Genomic DNA, 22,021 nt, shown 5'->3' on the forward strand with positions numbered 1-22,021 from the left:
AACCATTGCCTTACAAAGAGCTACCGCAGTAGATACAGTATGGTGATGTTAACCCTATTACCTCTTTAAACAACTGGCACACAAAACACAAAGACTGGAACAGGGCACAGATACTGGCAGACTATGTAAGAAGTTTCTAAAAGAAAAAGAGGTATAATTCATTCTGGAAAAATTGTTTTGTTGGATGTTTATAATGAGACTCGAGGGATTTCATTTCCATCTGTTTTTAAACCCGTGTTTTCTGCTGCCATCCACACTGGAAAACAAATCTTAAGAGTGCCTCATCATATGATGTTCGTTCCAAAAGCCCTTCAAGTTCTCGACTGCAGTAACTTTGTAAGAGGATTACCTCTCAGCTATTTTAATCTAATTATAAAAGAAACAATAATTCCCAGTCACAACCTTTTCCCCAACTCAGTATGTTTAACTCTTTGGATGAGATGGTAGCAAAGCATAAGGTCTTTTTTATCAAACGCCTAAATAATTCTATATATTTAATCACAAAAGTGATTCTTCAAACGCTACTTACACAGTTCTGCTTCTAGTCATTTCTGAATAAAAGAACATGAGTTCTAGAGGACTATACAGCAAATGCATCAAGCAGTTCAGTTTCTCTTTTAATTAAAGATTACTTTGAAAAGAAAACAGCTTTTTAATCAGAAGAATGTTACTGCAGGTTTAAAGGTATTTATCACTTCGATTACAAAGGCAGTTTTAGACATTCAGTTTGTCACAGCCAGAGCTGCTTGCACATAACTGAAAAGCACTGCCAAGAGTGTGGAAATATGATTAAAAATGCTTCTCAAATACACCCAAAATACCACCATTTTTGTAACATTATTAGCAAAAAACTTTCAAAAATATCAATTAGCCCAGCAATCCTGGACTTGTCACTGGGGAAAAAAAACATTTAAGTGTAGAAGATATGGATAGTGACAATTGCCAACAAGTTAGGAAAGCTTTCCAGAAACTCTTGGCATTACAAGACACCCATCTACTGGTGAGCCTCAAGCCAACAATGTGAGGCTTGAATGCGCAGCTCCAGTTTCAAACGACCGAAAAGACATGCTCCTCCCCCATGTTTTTCTAGGGTAGAACTTCCTGTTAGAGAAAGATCCTTGCATTTATTGGATTTAAAAAAATGTTTTCATTGTTTCTTTCTTACATTTTATAAAACAACCAAAAAGAACAGACAAACTATATCAGGTTTCAATTACAGTCATTGTGTTACCGCAAATAATAATTCATAATACATACAACTAAAAGGTTATCTTGAGCCCCAAGTTTGAGAAATACTGACACCAAGTGGTCAAAACTAATATATCTTATATTATAAACTACACAAATCCACAAGGAAAATAAACAGAAACACCAGTGCTGCCATTCTGTTTCCCCCCCCACGTGTCGAACTCTATTAAATGCTGAATGAATGCTGAATAAAACTACACATTTATGAATAGTTCTGTCGAATGATCACAAGAGAATGTAGAACTCAAATTTCCAAGTCTGAGAGAATTATTGTCTAGTCATCTTTAAGGCCTCCAAAAACAGCTGTAGGGACGCTCTTCTGTTCAAGCTGCACCTCTGTAAAACCAAGAGGAAAAAGAGGAATTTATTAAAATATCTCCATTGAATAATGTTTACAAAAAACATTCTGAAAAATTGTACTGTGTCTTTCACGCACCATCCGGTCCTTGGTCTTCATCTTCTTCATCCTCATCATCATCGATGTCTATTTCATCAGGATTGGCTTGTTTGGCAAGTTCTGCCAGCTCACTGCGAGAAGTGTCACTCCTGCATAATTAAAGTGAAAAGGATTCATGTGTCTCAGCCTCCTTTGGACGATGAAGTTCTGTTATATTAAAAAGAAAAAAAAAAGAAATCTACAGATACTTTAAACTTAAAAAATAATGAAGAACAAACCTGACAAAGAGAATCTTCTCTTTGGGTTTAGGCTTGTCCTGTTCAGCCTCTGCAGCAAGCTGTTGTGCTTTCTGTTCCAACATCTTCATATCATCAATTCCCATCTGGCCTGGAGCAAGATCTGACACTGAACACCAGAAACAGATGGTTAAACAAATGCAGAACCACTTGAAAAAAAACAACAACAAATAAATAAATACATAAAAAATGACACCTAAATGACCCTACGTTAATTCTTGTGTAGGTCTAGGAAGTTCCTTCAAGATTTGGAGTAAATACGGACCATTCAACCATATCAATATAAATTGAAACATATCAAATAGCCAGTATCTGATATAACACATACAGTGATATTCATGTTACTACATCTGAATGGGGCACACTTTTAGGTTAATCCAACTTCTCCTACCAGTGCCTGTGGAGCTTGTTGTGGCCTTCAGCATCTGAGAGGACATAAAGTTGACCTGTGTGTTGTATGTAGCCTGGACACTTCGTTTGATCCTCAACATCTCTCTAATCGTGTCCTCATTTCCATGGCGGATCTCAAAATCTTTCCAGGTTTGCCAGAAATTAGCCGTCACCTGAAACGTCAAGTAAAAATTTAAGCCGATATAACCAAAGATTTTGAAGAAAATGTAGACAGAATGTCTAGACGGGGTGAATTCACGTACCCTTGGGTCACAGATCTGGGAGCAGTAGGAGTAGATTGCTCTAGCACGATCAATCTCACCAAGTTTACTCTCCATGTCAGCAAACCGTAGACACATGTCTCTTGCATGCTCATCAGGAAGGACCTGGACAAACACAAATGGTATGAATACTGCACAGAACCATTTACCAAAACAAGGGATGCAAAATGGTGTATTTGGTGAGTAATAGATCGTGAGCACAGGGGTGATGGGAAGTTTAATTTTGTAATGCAACTTTGTTCAGTAATTTAAGGTAACCAGTATTTTGTCCATCAAAATGTAAAGTTATTCCTTTTACATTAAGTATATGACTTCTGATCTTTGCATATATTAAAAATGCCATAATTATGAACAACTTTACAAAAAAATAATGTAATGTTTTTTTTAAAGAGGGCGACTACTGTCTAGATTTATTATATTTGCAAAATAATAATGCGGTCAGTCATAAAATCAATTTTGCTCTTTAACTGATATGGATTATGTTATCAATTGTAGCTAAAATAAACATGATCATTGGTTATAGTTTTCATCGATTTAATGAAATTCCGTATCTAGCGAACTATAAATGCAATATGACCTTTGGGATATTTACAATATTCCAACAGTGGCATAAAAGTGAATTAACTTTTATTAATGAGTGAAAAGTCTAATTTCTGGCCAGAAAAGAAAGTTGATGAATAATGACATTCTGCAAAATGAACAGTAAAAAGCTTTATAGCATCACATCATGGCGGATCCTGTAATTATGAGCTTAGAATTTAAAAAAAAAAAAAAAAAAAAAAATATTAAAAAGGATAATGCAGCTGTATTTAAGAGAGAGGACAATGCTACTGTACCTCAATAGCCTTCTGGTAGATTGCTCTGGTATACGTAACTCCATAAATTTCAGCTGCTCTCTTGATGTAGATGTTAAACATGAGATGTCTCTCCTCAGTTTCTACTGCCTGTGTTGCTCTTTCATATACAGCCATAGCGTGTCGTGCCAATCCATACTCCTCCTCCAACTTGGCATACAGTAGATAAATAGCTGAAAAGAAAGCCATTGTGGTTAGGTAAATTTTATAATTTGGGGGGGGGGACTGCAATGTACAAAATTTGTCAGTGTAATTCAACCAAAGATATTCACTCTTAGCAAATTTGGCTGGGCAGCCATCCAATGCCTGTTCAAATAAATCTCTGGCTCTTTCCAACTTCTTGCCCCCATATCGATCAATAAACTTGGTGAGGTAAGTGTTCCAGATGTCGTAAACATTTGGCCACTTGAAAAGAGCGATACCACGTTCATATGCCTGAAAGAAATATTAATAACACCATTAAAAAGATGGCTACAGTCGACAAGGACAAATTGTATTTTGAAAATAAGTAGTGGTCTAGTTAATTAGCTACACATTATTACTTTAAAGCTTTCCTCAAAGTAGTTGTGCTCTTCAAGGAACATGGCGTAATTGATGATGATCTGTGGAGTGGCAATCCGGAGATCAATAATCCGGTCATAAACTGCTTTAGTAGACTGTGGAGAAAAAGAGAAAAGCTTAGACTTAACACATAAATGATTGTTAGACCAATATCAAATACATGAGTGTATTTAGGTCTCAAACCATATCACACAAAAATAATTGAACATACCTGGAAAGTGCCAAGACTTTCCTCCAAGTCTGCCAGCATTGACCAGACCTTCAAGGACTTGTAGACTCTGTTTTGGACAGGCTCAGAAGCATCAAAGTACTCTGCTTTCTTGGATGGGATAGCTGTTGCTTTCTAAATAAAATAAATACAAATATGTAAATGGTTTCATAAGTTTAAAAGGTGATGCAACTACTTATATTACACCCTTTGCCTAAAATTACCTTTGTAAACAACTGCAAACATTTTTACTCGGTGCCAGTGAAACTACAGCCTATAACTTCAGTTACCAGGTGTTAATTTTAAAATATACTTTCAAAAGACATTTAAATAACAAGTCTAACAAATGTCTTCTTTATTTCACAACCTGGTCATTCCCAAACAATATATGATGCCCACAAGATGTTCCTAAATATGGCTCCAAAAAGGATCATGTGCATGATGTATATGATGCAGATCAGTTACCCTCAGAATTCGTAGTGCCTGTTCGTAATTCTCATGACGAAGTTCCATCTCTCCATATTCACACCACACTGCAGCGAGGTCATCCACCTGTTTGTAGTTCACCTTGGTAGCCTTCTCAAAGATTGTCCTCGCCTGAGTTAGTAAATAAAGTTAGTAAATACAGGGAACTAACAACAATAACAATAATAATAATAATAATAATAATAATAATAATGAATGATCTGAAAAAGGTAAACGTAAGTTTAAATAATGACTTACATCGTCCAGCTGCTCATTTTCCTCATAGAATTTAGCAAAGAAAACCCAGAGCGAGTGAGGTTTCCCTGTGGCCTTCATTGGATCAATAGTCTGGACTGCCTCCGTGTATGTGTTGATGATCTGAAGAAAATAGGGCTATTTATTAGTAATTCACTACATGAAGGTAGTTTTTTTGTGTGTGAAATGTATATATTGTGACTTGTGCACTGTCCCAGTCATTCGCAAAATATTTAAAACCCACCTGTCGTGGATTTCCGTCATACAGTTTTACCCGCTTGTGCCACTCATGAACATTATGGGGGTTCTGTCTCAAGAGTACACTGTTCAACAAGAGGGGTCGCCGGGCAATGAGCTGCTCAAAGCGGGCAAGTCTTAGCTCCAGGTCTATGTCATCTGAGTGGAGAAAAACAAAGAGTAATGTACACATGAAAAAACAAAACAAAAAACAAAGACAGTTATCAAGATTAACTGATGCACACATACTCACCATCCTCATCCTGCCCCATCTCAGCTGTAGTCTCCATCTTAGCAGCGATCATGCTCTCCTCAAATTGAGCATAACTGTCAAACACTTGTGTGAAATCCCTTACAGTGACTACTGTAAGGATGGCCTCTTCATAGACATCACGTGCCTGAGGAAAAGAAAAAATGTTTGGCTACAGTTGGACAAACTCACTGATAACAAATTATTTTAATGCAAAATGACTCAACCTAAAATAAAAGGTAAAGTAGAGATGTGTTTTAGTTACTTATATATATTAGGGGTAAAAATGAATGCTATTCAGAGGAAACACACTTTCTCAAAGTGGCCACTCCTGATGTAATAGTCAGCTAAGGAGCACCAAAGTTTTCCAAGTTGATCTGTGAAGCGAGTGAGGCCTCCTCGAATGATGGCTCCTACATTCAGAGAGGTCACCTTGTCAGGATTCTGGGAGATCAGGTCACATAGTTCATGCCACAGCTGTCCAAAAAAGAAAAGAAGAAGAAAAACATTTTTTTTATATTTTTTTCATGTAGCTTAAAAGGCTGGAATGTTGAAAAGTGTCTGGAAGAATCCCATCTTACTTGATAGTTAGACTTTCCCTCTTTGGACACAAAGTTTTCATCATTGACAACAGCTGCTAGCCGCACAGCTGCTTCATCGAGGCGGCCAACAGACCGCAAGTAGTCTATGTATTCTTCTGCATTTTCTGGAGAAAGCTACAAGGTATCAAGAGAAGACAGTAAGACATTAAACATTCAGAAAGAAATATTTTCACAGGTATTCTGCATGAACAGATTAGGGAACTTGTCTATCTTTTAAAACTTTCTTAATCAGCCATAAAGCTTGTTATTGAATGCATGTAAGGTCTTTTGGATAACAGCTAAGAATCTTCAGAGGCTAAGGACAACATTTATGCCACAGAATACACTTTGACAGATGACACCTGTAAAACAAAAATAAAATCAGAAATCACCTTAACATTTTAAATGACAGCTGCTGTATAGACTTAAGGTTGTGCAGTATGTTCTCACCTTAAGGTACCTGCGGTACACTCGGATGGCTGTTTCAGGCAATGGCAAGTCACGGACAAAGCGGAGATACAGAGGCCAGATGCGTGGGTGCTGAGTTACAGGAAGAGCTCTAAGTGCTCGGTCAAATGTTCTACGACTTCTTGTGATCTTGCATTGAGACACAAGGAACTGGCAGTAATCCATCCATATTCTAGGCATCTAGTTTAAGTAAAGACAGTTAGTTTTATGCAAAGCTCTTGCAGACCAAATGTTACTTTTATGAGTAAAGTGGCTAAGCATCAAGATCTATAGGAGGTATTACCTTGTGCATGAACACTAGTGCCCTTTCATGACAATTATTGACTTCTTCATAGGCTGGTTCTGTGATACATTTCCCTTTGACTTGTTTTCGCCTCTCTCTCAGATAATTGTACCACAACTTATAGCTGCAAAAATGAGTGGGAAGGGTGGTTAGACACTCGGGAAATAGTTGCTGCACAGAATCTTGTACAATAATGTATAGTCTATGGGTTTTGAGTTATCCGTTGCTATTGGCTTCTCAGCACAATGTCCACAATTTTTTTTTTGTAACGGTCTGTTGTTAGTTACCTGCCAGGGAGTTCTTTTAGAGCCCGCTCATATATCATATTGAGGGTAGATTTTGGTCCATTCTGTTTGAATTCGATGTAACGCATCCAGCACTTGACTGAATATGGATTCCTGATGATCTCCTCTTCATAAGGTAGATCGTCGTCCTCCTAGCATCCAGAAATCAAACAGCGGTGTTACTATTGTAGCGATTTTTCACAGTTAATAACTGATAAAAAGATAAAGATAATTTCTTTGTGTCAAATGTGTAAGCACAGTCGATTTGGCAAAACGTTATCTCTGATTTCAAGCTTTATCAAACTTCCACATTAGCTAGAATAAAGTTAAAGTTAATGCTAGCTACCCAAAACCTCTAATCAACAAACACTAACAAATGTTCTGTGAAATATACGGTGTAGTGTAACTTACAAATATGACATCGGTTTTTCCGTTTAATGTTTTCATTTCTTCACAGAAAAGGCGGCTGTTCCGGATAAAAGCTATGCTAACTTTAGCAAGCTAATACTAGCTTGCGTACTCAAAGCGTGTGTAACCCTCACAGGAACTTCCGGTGCCAGAGTGCACAAGCCCGAGTCACAAAAAACTACAAACGGCGCGATGTTTGTAGTTCAGAAGAGCTCTCGCTTACATTAGCCCAGAAAAAATATGTTTATAGTTTCTTCTGTCTAAAAAAATCTACATTTAATATCAAACGTCTTCTTTTAAGTAATTTAGGCAACAGTGCGTCTCTTATTGGCAAAGGAAAATATAACCTTTATTAACTGATGGAAATCAAATCCAATACAAAAATGCAATGACACAGGTACATTTAAAATCTAGCAGATATGCATTGTTTTAACTATCTGAGAAAGAGGTGAGCCATATGCCTGAATTTCAGTCTTGAAACATTTTCTGTAACTGTTTTCTTTAAGTCATGGTAGGTGAAGCTCTGCTGGTAAAACATTTTCTGTCAGCACAAGGCAAATAATAGTTCTAAAATATGTACAGTGCTTAAGCAGGTCATCAGGTCACACTGTAGGCTATCCTATATCAACATATAAATCATTGTAGTAAAAGGATTACCGACTTGGGTCTCTATGGACCCCAGGAATAAACTACTGTAAGAAAACACCATCTTGCAAAATGTTCTGATCTCAATCTGACCTTTTGTTAAAATCAAAGAATAAATGTACTGAATAAATAAATTTGGTTCAAATATAGTTTTTTTTCTAGTTGCACATGAAGCATCTAATGTTTACAAGGAGCTATAAAAAATTGCATAGTGTGACGAAACCTGCCCACTGCACCTATGATTATTGTCTTAAAAATGACAGAAAGGTATACCTCTGGGGTCTGTGAATACACAAGTTAACAGAAGTCCAGTTAATGAAAAAAGAGAGAAAAATCTATTTATTTTTGCAGGACTTTTTTTTAATTTTTTACAAAAGTAAACATGTCATAATGTTTTATAGCATTTAACAAAAAACACCAGTTTTCCCTTTTTGACTGATATAATTATCTACACCATCATTAGCCAACAGAAGTCATCAAATTATAACTGTTCATACTTGCTCATATTTTTCAGCAAACAAGTTTTGCACAGTGAAAGTGAATTACAGCAGTCATTTGCAAGTCTTGTAGCTTCAGCACAGATGCATGAATAGGCAGGACAACGAGATGCTCAATAAATATGGTTAATATCTCAGCCCTTAAGTTATATGAACCCAGTTAGATTTATATAGTTCTATGTCAACCTAAAGACATATTTAAAACTGTGATTCTGCATTTTGTTTTAATTCCTCTGAGTGGCATTCAGGCAGCTGTCAACCATTTGGGAGATTATATAGATTATTCTACTTTGGGGACTATGCTAGTAATGTTTTAAAATGAAAGTCACACAGTTGATCAAGGGCACCATGTTTCAAAAACAAAAACAACATCAAATGTAGCTTGAGGATAAAGATCTTTGACAGAGGTTGTCTCTACTTACCCACACTATTAAACATGTTCATAGCCAGGGAATGGGAATTCATTTTGAAGGAGCACCTAAGAGGTGCTGGTGTACAGTTGCAGAACATTGGCACATCTCATATTCCTCTAATAAAACTGAATGTAAGGCCTTTTCCATAAAGTTCAACTGGTCTTACACATTGCCTTATAAGCACTAGAAGAACATTTGCCAACCGGGCTGAGATAAGACCTATAATAAGTTCCACTCAGATAGATGTGCCAGTGCACTGCAACTGTATACCAGCAACACATGGAGGCTTCTCCAAAATTAATTTTCATTCGTAAGAACATGTTTAATAGTGTGGCTAAGTAGTGACAACCTCTCACTATAAAATAAAATAGAAAAATATTTCTCAAGTAAATCAGATTCAAATATTACCTGAGTTAATGATTTATTGGTGAAAATTCGTGCTTAAAAAATTATGTTAATTGAGTAGCATCTATTTTAGTGCATACTTTAGACATTACTCTTTTTATGAGCTGAAATAAAGCTATTGCCAGTGTTTATCTAGAACATATTGCACAATATTACTAACATAAAATTGCATTCTCTTTAAAATTAACATATTTTTTGTGAGGGGTTGACTTTTCTTGTTTTTGAGTCATGTAAACGATACTACATTTTACAGTATTTTAAATATCTGAAATGTGGACAAGCTCTGACACTCAATACTAATGACATTTCAGTGCATCTTTCTAAAGGGAAAGAGGTAATGGGTTTAAAAATGGAAGTCAAAGCACAACTCCTGTAATAGATTATTTATGTTTTCAAAATGGCTATAATTTGATCTTTTCACATCATTCAACAAGGATGACATAGAACATACAATGTCCCATGCAATAAAGGAACTTGAAGCTGCTTTATTTGACTGTTTATTTATTTATTTTGATTTTCAATTTTACTATACTTCTATAAAATTCTTCTCCTGCTTGACTGATTAATTTAATATTTTTTTGTATTGGAACTATTTTCTTATTTAAGCAAGATAAAATCTGGTACGCAAAAAGCTGAGTAAACATAATATGTCACAAGAGGGGTCTTAAAATGACAGGGATGCTTGACCAAATCGAGAGGCAGACTGCTGCTGACCAAGCTGTTTAAGCCTGTATAAAAGCAACTACTTCAGTCTCCTCAGAGAACTGAAAGGCATCCTCAACAGGTCAGTGCTTGTTTGTTTTTTTAAACTGAATTAACTTTGAATCAAATTTATCGTAGCTGTTTGTTCCATTTTTTCAATTTCATTTTAGCACTCTTTAAGGAAAGGAAATATCAAATGCTATTGATTTACTGATTTACTCAACTAGATTAAATCTTTCATTAAGAGTTGTAATGAAACACTTGAAATGTTGTGTATGGATTACTGAATGTTTGAAAACTGTTAAAAAACAACAACTATGCAGCCAAGGAAGACTGCTTAACCAAAATTCTATGTAATGTGACTGCTGTAGGTGATAGCAGTGCAAATATGTTGACTTTGTGTTTTCTTTCATCTATATTTTTCTTTAAATGCATCTTCAGATAACAACAGATCAGAGCCACTCAGTAGGGATAAAGTGAGGTGAGATGTGTCTTAAATAACACAACTCCCAAATGGTTATAATAATGTTCATTAAAAAATATTTCCAAATTATGTAAAACTATATCACAATTAAACATTTTCCAACTCATTCATAACCCTTCTCCTTTTGTCAGTTACCACTAAAGTGCCACCATGAGCACAGACGCAGAGATGGAGCAGTATGGCCCTGCGGCCATTTATCTCCGCAAGCCAGAAAGGGAGAGGATTGAGGCCCAGACTGCTCCATTTGATGCCAAGACGGCTTACTTTGTGGCTGTTCCTGATGAGATGTATGTCAAGGGCAAACTTGTCAAGAAGGAGGGTGGTAAAGCCACTGTTGACACACTTGGAGGAAAGGTAAGTGAATATTCATAAAAGATTCTAACTTTAACAATTCCACCCATTCAACTTTCTCCCGAAAACAGATAAGATTAATATTTTATGTTACATAATGTACTTATTAAATTTTTTAAAAATTGTTTCTTTCTATGTAGACAGTCACTGTAAAAGAGGATGACATCCACCCCATGAATCCCCCAAAGTTTGATAAAATTGAGGACATGGCCATGATGACCCACCTCAATGAGCCTGCCGTGCTGTTTAACCTCAAAGAGCGTTTTGCATCATGGATGATCTATGTAGGTGTTTAACAAACATTTAATAATGGTGTTTGCCTGTTCTCTACTTTTCTATACTGGGAGAAGTTATTAAAATGATATAGATGTCCAGTGTGGACACAATGACATTTGTGAACTTACTCTGCTTTCCAGACTTATTCCGGCCTCTTCTGTGTCGTCGTGAATCCCTACAAGTGGCTTCCTGTGTATGACGCTCAGGTTGTTGTGGCATACAGGGGCAAAAAGAGAGTTGAGGCTCCACCGCACATCTTTTCCATCTCTGATAATGCCTATCAGTTCATGCTCACTGGTATGTTTTATTTTAGAGGATATACTAATTATATATATATACATTTAGAATATCATGTAGGATATACATGAAATATATATATATATATATATATATATATGAAACACAAAACATGGCATAGCACATCTGATGTTTCATCAGCACAGTATTTTGATCATTTGTGGTTTTAAATTAACAATCAATTTAAGTATTTGTTCTTTTTAGATCGTGAGAACCAGTCTATCCTCATCACGTGAGTAATATACCAATAAATGAATGTCAGATATGAAAAAACACACAATAAAACTCAATTCAACTCTTTCTTTCTCCAGCGGAGAATCTGGTGCAGGAAAGACTGTCAACACTAAGCGTGTCATCCAGTACTTTGCAATAATTGCAATGACTGCATCCAAGAAGGCAGAGCCTACACCTGGCAAGATGCAGGTATAACTGATTTTACTTGGAAAAAGTAAGTAAAGTTTTTACAGTATACCAAAAAAGGTGTAACATAATTTTTCTAGGGTTCCCTGGAAGATCAAATCATTGCAGCTAACCCTCTGCTGGAGGCATATGGTAATGCCAAGACTGTTAGGAATGACAACTCCTCTCGCTTTGTAAGTGTTGGAACAGAAAAGAATACCAGGTGTGAAAGCAAACTGTCAAAAATAACTGTTAATTTAAATCTGATATGTTTAGGGTAAATTTATCAGAATTCATTTTGGAACCACTGGCAAACTGGCTTCAGCTGATATTGAAACATGTAAGTTATTTTAATTTTTTTTTTTTTTTTTTTTTTACATTTTATTCACTGTTGCTGTCTGATGTTATGAAATCTGCACACTTTTGTCTCACACTGAATTTTTGGTCTTAGATCTGCTGGAGAAGTCCCGTGTCACCTTCCAGTTGTCTGCTGAGAGGAGCTACCATATCTTCTATCAGCTAATGACAGGGCACAAGCCTGAGCTCCTGGGTAGGTACTGACTGGTATTTGTACGGTGAAGTTTAATTTGGATTCATAGCATTTATTTATTTATGCATTTCTTCTGGTCTTTCAGAGGCTCTTCTGATCACCACAAATCCCTTTGACTATCCAATGATCAGTCAGGGTGAAGTGACTGTCAAAAGCATTAATGATGTGGAGGAGTTCATTGCAACAGATGTAAAGACTCAGTTCATACCTTTTCTTAGACTGCAAATATATATGTATATGTATATATATATATATGACAAAAATATCACAATGTTAATTATTACCTTTTATGTGCAATTCAGACTGCAATTGACATCTTGGGCTTCACTGCTGAGGAAAAAGTGGGCATCTACAAGCTAACTGGTGCTGTGATGCATCATGGCAACATGAAATTCAAGCAGAAGCAGAGGGAGGAGCAGGCTGAACCTGATGGCACTGAGGGTAAATGAGAAAAATCTACTAAATCTGCTGATTCACAGAAGATTAGAGTCTAACTTGGGCTAACTAAATATTTTCCAGTTGACCTAAAGCATTAAATTTCTATTTATCAACCAGTGGCTGATAAAATCGCCTACCTATTGGGCCTGAACTCGGCTGATATGCTGAAAGCTCTGTGCTACCCAAGAGTTAAAGTTGGCAATGAGATGGTGACCAAAGGTCAGACCGTCCCACAGGTAAGTGAATAAAAGTGTTTAAATATTTGCATTTTGACAAATGAACATATATTACTATTTATCTATTCATTTATTTATTTTTGAGAAAAACAAATTTAAATTCTCTTATTCCAGGTCAACAATGCTGTCTCAGCACTGTGCAAATCCATATATGAGAAAATGTTCTTGTGGATGGTTGTGCGTATCAATGAGATGCTGGACACAAAGCAACCCAGACAGTTCTTCATTGGAGTGCTGGATATCGCTGGATTTGAGATCTTCGATGTAAGCGCCTGAGGAATATTTCAGTATTTTTGAAGAAAAACACTCTTTTGCTATTAAATACCTTTGTACTATTACAGTTCAACAGTTTGGAGCAACTCTGCATCAACTTCACCAATGAGAAACTGCAACAGTTTTTCAACCACCACATGTTTGTCCTGGAGCAAGAGGAATACAAGAAAGAAGGCATTGAATGGGAGTTCATTGACTTTGGTATGGATTTGGCTGCCTGCATTGAGCTTATTGAGAAGGTAAGAAGCTGCCCTGGAAGAAATGTACATGTGGGTGCATATGTTACCTCCATAAAATATTAATATATTATGTAATATTTTCTCAGCCAATGGGCATCTTCTCCATCCTTGAAGAGGAGTGCATGTTCCCCAAGGCCTCTGACACAACTTTCAAGAACAAGCTGCACGATCAGCATCTTGGCAAGACCAAATGCTTTGAGAAGCCAAAGCCTGCAAAGGGCAAGGCTGAGGCACACTTCTCCCTGGTTCACTATGCTGGTACAGTGGACTACAATATCACTGGCTGGCTGGACAAGAACAAGGACCCACTGAATGACTCAGTTGTGCAGCTCTACCAGAAGTCTTCAAACAAACTGTTGGCCCTCCTGTATGTAGCCCATGCTGGAGCTGAAGGTAAGAAACAAAAGTGCGCACAAACTCCCATGTCCAGTACAGATAGTATGTATCTGTCTAATAACTATAATGTACATACTGCAGGCTAATATGTACACTGTGAAAAATATTCATTCAGTTCCAATAATGAAATTTACTGTTTATGAAAACAGAGGCTGGTGGTGGCAAGAAGGGTGGTAAGAAGAAGGGTGGTTCCTTCCAGACTGTGTCTGCTCTTTTCAGAGTATGTATAGATTTATAGTGTAGGAAAAATAATTAATTACTCATATTTAAATATTATTAACCTATTGTCTAATGATGCTGATCTACAGGAGAATCTGGGCAAGCTGATGACCAACTTAAGAAGCACTCATCCTCACTTTGTCCGTTGTCTGATTCCCAATGAGACAAAGACCCCAGGTAAAACACCCCAAAGTCCTACTAACTGCACAAAACATTACACAGTGACATAAAGAAAGTTTTGAAATGTTATACATTTCTGACTCTCAGGTCTTATGGAGAACTTCCTGGTCATCCACCAGCTGAGGTGTAATGGTGTACTGGAGGGCATCAGAATCTGCAGAAAGGGTTTCCCCAGCAGAATCCTCTATGGTGACTTCAAGCAGAGGTGACAGCACATTACTGTATTAGACAGCAGAAATTATTTCATTGTTGTTGTAAAGAGTAAACTTGAATATGATGGATGAAAAATCCAGGTAACACATGATTCTCTCTTGAAGATACAAAGTGTTGAATGCCAGTGTCATCCCTGAGGGACAGTTCATTGACAACAAGAAAGCTTCAGAGAAGCTGCTTGGCTCCATTGATGTGGATCACACACAGTACAAGTTTGGGCACACTAAGGTACACTTCATTATTTTAATGAGTGTAAATAGAGTGTCCATTTGCACAGCACTTATTGTTATTATTTAATTATTTTTACATAACAAAATAGGTGTTCTTCAAAGCTGGTCTGCTGGGCACTCTTGAGGAGATGAGAGATGATAAACTGGCTGAGCTGGTGACCATGACTCAGGCTCTCTGCAGAGGATACGTCATGAGGAAAGAGTTTGTGAAGATGATGGAGAGGAGGTAGCATTATCATGCTAAATTCTATTGTATTCTCTTTTGTATTGCTTTCCTTATAAGATCCTACTATATTAAAAGTAACACTTTCATGTTTGGTTTTTAGAGAATCTATCTTCTCCATCCAGTACAACATCCGTTCTTTCATGAATGTCAAGAACTGGCCATGGCTGAAACTGTACTTCAAGATCAAGCCTCTTCTGAAGAGTGCTGAGACTGAGAAGGAGCTCCAGAACATGAAGGAGAACTATGAGAAGATGCAGACAGACCTGGCTACTGCTCTGGCCAAGAAGAAGGAACTGGAAGAGAAGATGGTCGCCCTGCTGCAGGAGAAGAATGACCTGCAACTTCAAGTGGCTGCAGTAAGTAGGAAACAAAAGAACAAATATACAATGCCTATAATGTCTTGTATGCAGGTTAGCTGATTCTGACTGTGTATGTGGCACAACAGAGTGTAGATTTTTTAAAAATGAATAATGAGCAATTGCCAAGACACACGACATGACAACACTAAATTATACATTGTTGTCTGTTCCATGTATTATAGGAAGTTGACAATCTCTCTGATGCTGAAGAAAGGTGTGAGGGGCTCATTAAGAGCAAGATCCAGCTCGAGGCCAAACTCAAAGAGACAAGTGAGAGACTGGAGGATGAAGAGGAAATCAATGCTGAGCTGACTGCTAAGAAGAGGAAGCTGGAGGATGAATGCTCTGAGCTAAAGAAGGACATTGATGACTTGGAGCTCACCTTGGCCAAAGTGGAGAAGGAGAAACATGCCACAGAAAACAAGGTTCAATTTATCTATATTTTTTTGTGTTTAAAAAAAGACACATCTAAATTAAAATATATTAATTCTTTCCTGAGATATATAGTTTTTAACTTATATTTAAATACATCCTTTGTACAATCCTTAGGTGAAAAACCTGACAGAGGAGATGGCATCTCAGGATGAGGCCATTGCCAAGTTAACAAAGGAGAAGAAAGCCTTACAAGAGGCCCATCAGCAAACACTGGATGATCTCCAGGCAGAGGAGGACAAAGTCAACACTCTGACCAAGGCCAAGACAAAGCTGGAACAGCAAGTTGATGATGTAAGAAAACTATAATCATATTGCTTTTTTAATGGAAAGAGTATTGAATCACTGTCTTTCAAACTACTTTATTCAACTGACATGATTTTATAGCTTGAGGGTTCACTGGAGCAAGAGAAGAAGCTCCGCATGGACCTTGAGAGAGCCAAGAGGAAGCTGGAGGGAGATCTGAAACTGGCCCAGGAATCCATAATGGATCTGGAGAATGACAAGCAGCAGTCTGACGAAAAAATCAAGAAGTAGGGCTTTTTTCCCTTATTACTAGCAAAGTTTTTCTGTTAGATCGTCCACTCCTTAAATGTAGACTACAAAATCTCACCAGCAGCTGAATGTAGTGCTGTCAAATCTGACACATTTATGCCCTACTTTGTCCACAAATCTCTAATGCCGAACAATAACGTCATCAGTCAATGACTTCAGTTTTAATTATGTTTCTGTGAGCAGCATCAAAGTGGTAAGCAAAAGCTTTCTTTATGTTCAAGTCTATAATACTGAATATGCTCTTCTTGTCCTGTTACAGGAAGGACTTTGAAATCAGCCAACTTCTCAGCAAAATTGAGGATGAACAAACCCTAGGTGCTCAACTCCAGAAGAAGATCAAAGAACTGCAGGTAACATGGTTATAACTCAATAATATATTCACTGAATCTAAAGCATGTTAATTCGGTAATGTTCTTTTCATATTATCATTGCACTAGGCTCGTATTGAGGAACTGGAAGAGGAGATTGAGGCTGAGAGGGCATCTCGGGCTAAGGTAGAGAAGCAGAGAGCCGACCTCTCCAGGGAGCTTGAAGAGATCAGCGAGAGGCTCGAGGAAGCTGGTGGAGCAACAGCTGCTCAGATTGAGATGAACAAGAAGCGAGAGGCTGAGTTCCAGAAACTGCGTCGTGATCTTGAGGAATCAACTCTGCAGCATGAAGCTACTGCAGCAGCTCTCCGTAAGAAGCAGGCTGACACTGTTGCAGAGCTCGGAGAGCAGATCGACAACCTCCAGCGTGTCAAACAGAAGCTGGAGAAAGAAAAGAGCGAGTACAAGATGGAGATTGATGACCTCTCCAGCAACATGGAGGCTGTCGCTAAAGCAAAGGTGTGGGGGTTTGTTTTAGAGAACAAATTTTGTTTGAGCATTTAAAAGCAGATATTCATGAACTGTTAACATGAATATAACCATAATTATTTTAGTTACAGTTGTTTATTCTAAATTTAAAGTAATTTTCAAATTATTGTCAACAGTTATATATTTATATGTTATATGTATAATTGATTGCAGTAAATCTCTTTTATAAATAACATATGCTAATCTTCACAGGGCAACTTGGAGAAAATGTGCAGGACTCTTGAGGATCAACTAAGTGAACTCAAAGCCAAAAATGATGAGAATGTTCGTCAGCTGAATGACATTAATGCCCATAAGGCGAGACTTCAGACAGAGAATGGTAAGGGGACATAAAACAAAAAAACTGTTCTGTCTCTGGAAATTATTCACATTGACTTGACCTAAAACTACCATCAATCAATGGATAAAATTAAACAAGCTAGGCTTAATTTATGTGTGTTAATTACAGGTGAGTTTAGTCGCCAGCTTGAGGAGAAAGAAGCTCTCGTTTCTCAGCTCACAAGGGGCAAGCAGGCCTTCACTCAGCAGATTGAGGAGCTGAAGAGACACGTTGAGGAGGAAGTGAAGGTCTGAATTATTTTCTGTCTTCTTTTATATCATAGCACTTACTAATTTAAACACATAAGTTTTAAATCAGTTGGACTGTCCTCTAATTTGGTTCCTAGTTGTTATCATTTAAATTTCTCATCCTCTCAGCATTAGACTTTAAAATTGATTTAAACATTGAAGTTGTCCATCTGACATTGATTGTGTGTTCAACAGGCCAAGAATGCCCTGGCTCATGCTGTTCAGTCAGCACGTCATGACTGTGACCTGCTCAGAGAGCAGTTTGAGGAGGAGCAGGAGGCCAAGGGTGAGCTGCAGCGAGGAATGTCCAAGGCCAACAGTGAGGTGGCTCAGTGGCGATCCAAATATGAGACTGATGCCATCCAGCGCACTGAGGAGCTGGAGGAGGCCAAGTAAGTCGCAATACTTTCATTTTCCTAATTGGGTTTCAGAGTTTTTTCATTAAACAAATACAAAATTATTTTAACAACAGGAAAAAGCTTGCCCAGCGCCTGCAGGACGCTGAGGAATCCATTGAGGCTGTGAACTCCAAGTGTGCCTCACTGGAAAAGACCAAGCAGAGGCTGCAGGGTGAGGTGGAGGACCTCATGATTGATGTGGAGAGAGCTAATGCTCTGGCTGCCAACCTTGACAAGAAGCAGAGGAACTTTGATAAGGTAACAGCAAAACAAGATCACAATGATTTTATTGAAGCCAAAATTTATATTAGCAAGTAATCATGGGGACTTGGATATATTTGGTACTGGTATATTTCTAGGTCCTGGCAGAATGGAAGCAGAAGTATGAGGAGAGCCAGGCAGAGCTGGAAGGAGCCCAAAAGGAGGCTCGTTCTCTCAGCACTGAGTTGTTCAAGATGAAGAACTCATATGAAGAGGCTCTGGATCATCTTGAGACCATCAAGAGAGAGAACAAGAATCTGCAGCGTATGTCAATCGCACTTTAAATAAAATTCTATCTCATGAGGGTTATTCTCTGACCTTTATAAATGTACTTTATAGAACCCATGTAAATGTTGTCTGTTTGAAAACTGTATTTCGGAAGATTCTGTGAGATTTTGACTCTAACTCTAATTGCTGTGGGGTCTGAAATTTAAGAACAAATATTACTTTCAAAGTGCTGTTTTATTTTTATTTATTTTTTATTCTTATTCTGTAGAGGAGATCTCAGATCTGACTGAGCAGATTGGTGAAACAGGAAAGACTATCCATGAGCTGGAAAAGGCCAAGAAGACTGTTGAGACTGAGAAGTCTGAAATTCAGACAGCTCTGGAGGAAGCTGAGGTAAATTGACTTTGAAATTAGGGTAAAAATCTTTTATCCACTTTATTTTGAAAGGATTTTTTAACATAGCTGTTTAAATCATTTAAAGGGAACTCTGGAGCATGAGGAGGCCAAGATTCTTCGTATTCAGCTTGAGCTCAACCAGGTAAAAGGTGAGATTGACAGGAAGCTGGCAGAGAAGGATGAGGAGATGGAGCAGATCAAGAGGAACAGCCAGAGGGTGATTGACTCCATGCAGAGCACTCTTGATGCTGAGGTCAGGAGCAGGAATGATGCCCTGAGAATCAAGAAGAAGATGGAGGGAGACCTGAATGAGATGGAGATTCAGCTGAGCCATGCCAACAGACAGGCTGCTGAGGCCCAGAAACAACTGAGGAATGTCCAAGGACAGCTCAAGGTGAGTTGGTAGGGTAGATCATTTGTTAAAAATTAAAATGGTTATTTATTGATTTATTTATTTATTTAATCAGGATGCCCAACTGCACCTGGATGATGCTCTCAGAGGACAGGAAGACATGAAGGAGCAGGTCGCCATGGTGGAGCGCAGAAATGGTCTGATGGTGGCTGAAATTGAAGAGTTGAGAGTCGCTCTGGAGCAGACAGAGAGAGGACGCAAAGTAGCTGAGCAGGAGTTGGTTGATGCTAGCGAGCGTGTCGGACTGCTTCACTCTCAGGTTTATATTATTACTTTACAAGAACTTTGTGATTCCATTGAGTAAGAGTCACATCAATAAAATATATTTTTCTTGCTTCATTCAGAACACCAGTCTTTTGAACACCAAGAAGAAGCTGGAGGCTGACTTTGTCCAGGTTCAGGGTGAGGTGGATGATGCTGTTCAAGAAGCAAGAAATGCTGAGGAGAAGGCCAAAAAGGCTATCACTGATGTAAGTTAGTAATTTAGAAGCTTTGCCATCTTTTCTTTTCAAAATCATACTTCATCAACAATGCCAATACCACCCATATTTTCAGGCTGCCATGATGGCTGAGGAGCTGAAGAAGGAGCAGGACACCAGTGCTCATCTGGAGAGGATGAAGAAGAACCTGGAGGTCACAGTCAAGGACCTGCAGCACCGTCTGGATGAGGCAGAGAGCCTCGCTATGAAGGGCGGCAAGAAGCAGCTCCAGAAACTGGAGTCCAGGGTATGTACTCTATATAAAGTCGAGCTATTATTAAGTGTAACACTTTGATTCCCTCATAAGAACTCATTTTTTTCTCTGTACTCTAACATTTATTAAAAGCTGATTATTTATCATGGCATTAAAGGTCCGTGAACTGGAAGCTGAAGTTGAAGCTGAGCAAAGACGTGGAGCTGATGCTGTTAAAGGAGTCCGTAAATATGAGAGGAGAGTTAAAGAGCTCACTTACCAGGTGATTACACATTTACCTAAATATTCACCTTATTCAAGTCCCTAAACTCTTTCTTCTCTAGCCAGCAGTAACAGTTTGTTATCTATGCAGACTGAGGAGGACAAGAAGAATTTGGTCAGACTTCAGGATCTGGTGGATAAGTTGCAGCTCAAAGTCAAGGCTTACAAGAGGCAGGCTGAGGACGCTGTGAGTAAAATGGTTTTTGATTTTACATATGGGAAGCACAACTTAATGACAGAAATACATACAACAGGAAAAATAAGTACTGACAATGTCACCAATTTTCTATGTAAATAGATTTCTAAAGGTGCTATTTAAATGAAATTCTCACCATATGTATGTAACTACCCACAAATGCAAATAAATCAATTCATAGATGTCCATAAATTAAGTTATATGTAACAATGAGAAATGATACAGGCGGAAACTATCAAACACATAAAGAAAGAGAGATGCAAAAGGGACCAACATCTCATGAGAATGTCATGTCAATAGCACTTTTAGAAATATATTTACTTTGAAAATGGGTGACATGTTCAAAACTAATTTTACCTGCTGTATGATCAGATATTTTTAAAACAATGCAACATACTGTAACACTGAATAGGAGGAACAGGCCAACACCCACATGTCCCGACTGAGAAAGGTCCAGCATGAGATGGAGGAAGCTCAGGAGCGTGCTGACATTGCTGAATCCCAGGTCAACAAACTGAGAGCCAAGAGCCGTGATATTGGAAAGGTAATTCATGTAATTTGATTTTACACAAAACGTACATTTGTTTCTTGGTTTTGTTCTTTATAGTATCCCAAAGTATTAATTTACTAGTATATAGACCTTTAATTTAAGGTGTAGACAATAGTGCAACACCACATACCACCAGAGTTTTAAATATGTGTTGAATAATTATGTTTTTCATATTTTTTTCCAGGCTGAAAAGGCTGAATAAGAGACATCTTTTGGAATCTTTTGACAGTGTTCATAAAATATGAACTACCTGTTGAACCGACAGCTGATAATGTATTAATTCAATAAAATCTTAAACTATGATTTAATGATATTTATTCAGCATCATTTACTGTCTATTCTATGAAAGTCACATTTTGATATGCAATGTTTGACACAGTAGCTTCCTCAGAATAATTATGAATTAGGACATTGTCCTGGTTAATGAGGACTCGAGAGCCCTTTTGCTGAGTGTTTCCAAAAGCTTTTGGCATTAGAGATAGTTGGGTTAACATTTGTCAACATTTATTTCCATAGCCATTAAAAAGGCTATCGGTGTTATACATACATACATCAATTAAATATTTTATTTGTATGTGATGAATGCTCATAGTAATTATATACACAGACATTATCATATACAGACCATGGTGTAGTATGAATGGTAATAAAGGTGGTCCTCCTTAGGAATATTGTAAAACTTGTGAAAATAGAGTTAAACGTCCAAACTTTATGCTGTCCT

The 22,021-nt window shown here is 37.7% G+C and overlaps 2 protein-coding genes across 2 annotated transcripts; one reads left to right on the forward strand and one right to left on the reverse strand.

Annotated features, from left to right (window-relative positions):
• Window positions 1-1,079: 1,079 nt before the first annotated feature.
• On the reverse strand, window positions 1,080-7,629 carry xab2 (XPA binding protein 2). The gene is made up of 19 exons (XM_031743501.2): window positions 7,470-7,629; window positions 7,062-7,210; window positions 6,775-6,898; window positions 6,474-6,671; window positions 6,024-6,158; window positions 5,755-5,919; window positions 5,446-5,590; window positions 5,200-5,351; window positions 4,959-5,078; window positions 4,701-4,832; window positions 4,239-4,370; window positions 4,009-4,122; window positions 3,739-3,901; window positions 3,449-3,639; window positions 2,595-2,717; window positions 2,333-2,504; window positions 1,924-2,050; window positions 1,685-1,794; window positions 1,080-1,584 (listed from the first exon to the last, which is right to left on the reverse strand). The coding sequence occupies exons 1-19, from the start codon at window positions 7,503-7,505 to the stop codon at window positions 1,523-1,525; spliced, it is 2,550 nt and encodes an 849-aa protein (XP_031599361.1). The 5' UTR covers window positions 7,506-7,629; the 3' UTR covers window positions 1,080-1,522.
• A 2,468-nt stretch (window positions 7,630-10,097) lies between these two features.
• Window positions 10,098-21,603, forward strand: LOC116323210 (myosin heavy chain, fast skeletal muscle-like). Its single transcript, XM_039611399.1, has 41 exons — window positions 10,098-10,210; window positions 10,570-10,609; window positions 10,744-10,966; window positions 11,104-11,247; window positions 11,380-11,536; window positions 11,741-11,768; window positions 11,848-11,959; window positions 12,037-12,129; window positions 12,212-12,275; window positions 12,387-12,485; window positions 12,571-12,674; window positions 12,788-12,926; window positions 13,041-13,159; window positions 13,274-13,423; window positions 13,501-13,671; window positions 13,758-14,064; window positions 14,217-14,287; window positions 14,376-14,463; window positions 14,554-14,671; window positions 14,784-14,907; window positions 14,999-15,135; window positions 15,236-15,491; window positions 15,677-15,919; window positions 16,044-16,220; window positions 16,314-16,459; window positions 16,741-16,831; window positions 16,919-17,308; window positions 17,531-17,657; window positions 17,787-17,905; window positions 18,101-18,297; window positions 18,378-18,561; window positions 18,663-18,828; window positions 19,061-19,185; window positions 19,274-19,582; window positions 19,656-19,859; window positions 19,945-20,070; window positions 20,156-20,326; window positions 20,451-20,555; window positions 20,646-20,741; window positions 21,163-21,294; window positions 21,485-21,603. Exons 3-41 carry the CDS (start codon window positions 10,763-10,765, stop codon window positions 21,500-21,502), a joined length of 5,811 nt encoding a protein of 1,936 aa, XP_039467333.1. The 5' UTR covers window positions 10,098-10,210; window positions 10,570-10,609; window positions 10,744-10,762; the 3' UTR covers window positions 21,503-21,603.
• The last annotated feature ends 418 nt before the right edge of the window (window positions 21,604-22,021 follow it).

Source organism: Oreochromis aureus, linkage group 4 (assembly GCF_013358895.1).
Source record: "Oreochromis aureus strain Israel breed Guangdong linkage group 4, ZZ_aureus, whole genome shotgun sequence".
In the NCBI taxonomy this organism is placed as follows: Eukaryota; Metazoa; Chordata; class Actinopteri; order Cichliformes; family Cichlidae; genus Oreochromis; species Oreochromis aureus.

Excerpts from the sequence above, each read along its gene's own strand:
- xab2 (XM_031743501.2), bottom strand. The coding sequence starts at position 7,505 with ATGAAAACATTAAACGGAAAAACCGATGTCATATTT. Across the intron at positions 4,833-4,958 it reads AAAATGAGCAGCTGGACGAT|GCGAGGACAATCTTTGAGAA; the intron begins GTAAGTCATTAT and ends TTACTAACTCAG. Across the intron at positions 3,640-3,738 it reads CCCAGCCAAATTTGCTAAGA|CTATTTATCTACTGTATGCC; the intron begins GTGAATATCTTT and ends CTTTCTTTTCAG.
- LOC116323210 (XM_039611399.1), top strand. The coding sequence starts at position 10,763 with ATGAGCACAGACGCAGAGATGGAGCAGTATGGCCCTGCGGCCATTTAT. Across the intron at positions 14,672-14,783 it reads TATGGTGACTTCAAGCAGAG|ATACAAAGTGTTGAATGCCA; the intron begins GTGACAGCACAT and ends TCTCTCTTGAAG. Across the intron at positions 14,908-14,998 it reads ACAAGTTTGGGCACACTAAG|GTGTTCTTCAAAGCTGGTCT; the intron begins GTACACTTCATT and ends ATAACAAAATAG.